Source organism: Eimeria necatrix, genomic scaffold (genome assembly GCF_000499385.1).
Source record: "Eimeria necatrix Houghton genomic scaffold, Enh_scaff2513, whole genome shotgun sequence".
NCBI classification, from domain to species: domain Eukaryota; phylum Apicomplexa; class Conoidasida; order Eucoccidiorida; family Eimeriidae; genus Eimeria; species Eimeria necatrix.
The window spans coordinates 1-2,058 of NW_013653082.1; the positions used below are offsets into that span (position 1 = coordinate 1).

The 2,058-nt window shown below is 62.4% G+C and overlaps 1 protein-coding gene across 1 annotated transcript; it reads left to right on the top strand.

The window, feature by feature from the left end:
• On the top strand, window positions 1-1,314 carry ENH_00034470 (hypothetical protein; the record flags this gene model as incomplete). The annotated part of the gene is made up of 2 exons (XM_013580335.1): window positions 1-77; window positions 340-1,314. Coding segments are annotated over 2 exons (1,052 nt in total), but the record flags the coding sequence as incomplete, so codon positions are not given.
• Between the last annotated feature and the right edge of the window lie 744 nt (window positions 1,315-2,058).

Below are 2,058 nucleotides of genomic sequence, written 5' to 3' on the forward strand. Positions count from 1 at the left end.
CAGCAGCAGCAGCAGCAGCAGCAGAGCGAGCAGCAGCAGCCCCTGCGGCGGCGCGGCGGCGGAAGTCGTTCCTGCAGGTGCTGGTATCGGGGGGCGCGTCTGCTGCTGCTGCTGCAGGGTCCGTCGCCGCTGCTGCTGCTGCTGCTGCGGGGTCTGCTGCTGCTGCTGCTGCTGCTGCTGCTGCTGCGTGCTGCAGGGCCGCGGGGCCCCCCTGGGGGCCCCGCTGGCTGCTGCTGTACGCGCTGCTGCTGCTGGCCCTCAACGACTCTGCTGCTTATTTGTTTGGGACTTTCTTTGGCAGCAAAAGTCTAAATAGTCTTTTTAATTTTATTTACAAAGGGGGCCCCCTGCCTCCTGCTGCAGTGGTGTCTCCCCGCAAGACAGTGGTGGGTCTTGCTGCTGGCGCAGCAGCAGCAGCAGCAGCAGCGGCCCTCGCTGCTGCAGTCGGCGCTGCTGCTGTCAGGGCTGCGGCTGCTGCAGCAGCAACGCAGCCAGAAGCTCAACACCCTCCCGCAGCAGCAGCAGCACCAGCAGCAGCAGCAGCAGCAGCAGCAGCAGCAGCAGCAGCGAGGCGCCGTGGGATCGTCTCTTCGTGCTGGGATCGTCTCTGTGGCACCTCGTTTTCGCGCCTTTGTCCTCCGGCCTTCGCCCCCCGCAGGAGCAGCAGCAGCAGCAGCAGCAGCAGCAGCAGCAGCAGCAGCAACAGCAGCAGCAGGAGCAGCAGTTGCTGCAGCAGCTCCGCAGCAGCACGCAACACAGAAAGAAAAGGCTGGGAGCCAGAAGACAGAAAGCAGCAAAAGAGACAAAAGGAAATTCAAAAGGAGACTGAGGGGCCCCTTTTCTATTTGCTGCTGCAGTAGCAACAGGTGCAGCAGCAGCAGCAGGTGCAACAGCAGCAGCAGCAGCAGCACTGCAGCACTCCTAAGTATGTTCCTTCCGCTGCGCGTCCCAGGGCCTTTAGCTGCACTGCTGCCTGCTGCAGCAGCTGCTGCAGCAGCTGCTGCAGCAGCTGCTGCAGCAGAAACTACTCATGCAGCAGCACCTACTGCTGCAGCAGAGGCTAGTCCTGCAGCAGCACCTGCTGCTGCAGCAGCAGCAGCAGAGACTGCCGACGCTGCGGCAGCAGCCAGTGCTGCTTGCCGTGGCGCTGCTGCAGCTGCCGATTCTTGCGCTACAAGGGCAGCTGCGGCAGCTACTGCTACTGCTGCAGCTACTGCTGCTGCTGCTGCTGCAGCTACTGCTGCAGCTGCTGCTGCAGCTGCTGCTGCAGCAGCTGCTGCAGCAGCTGCTGCTGCAGCAGCGCGTCGCTCCTAAGCGAGTCGACGCGTGTATACACTTGGGGAGACAGGAGTCCTGTTTCCATTTGCAAACATGTCTAGGTCTCTAAACTTTGTTATAGGAAAGAGCAGCAGCTGCAGCAGCAGCAGCAGCAGCAGCAGCTGCTGCTGCTGCTGCTGCTGCAGCTGCTGCGGCGGCAGCTGCCTGGGGGGAGCAAAACTCCCTCCTGTGAGCAGCTGCAGCGGCGCCCCACAGCCAGCCGTCTGGCAAGCCGCCAGGACAGCTGGCTCCCTCATGCAGCTAGCTAGCTAGCCAGCCAGCTAGCTAGCTAGCTAGCTAGCTAGCTAGCCAGCTGCCTCGCTAGCCAGCTAGCCTAGCCACTTGTGTCGCTGGCCTGCTGGCTAGCTGCGCCACCAGCCAGCGAGCTAGCTAACCAGCTAGTTGTCTCATCAAGCAGCTAGCTAGCCAGCCAGCTAGCCAGCCAGATAGCTAGCCAGCTAGACAGCCAGCTAGCTCCCCCAATAGCCGTCCCCTCAGGTGTCCCCTGGATAGCTCTCTGCCTAGCTAGCTAGCCAGCCAGCTAGCTAGCTAGCTAGCTAGCTGGCTCCATCTCTGTCCCGCCAGCCGTCTCCCTTTCTCCCTCGCCTTCCATCCACCCGCACCTAAGCTCCCAGTGACCGGCTAGCCAGCTGGGTGGCTAGCTAGCTAGCTAGCTACGCAGGCAGCTAGCTAGCCACCCAGGCAGCTAGCTAGCTAGCTAGCTACGCAGGCAGCTAGCTA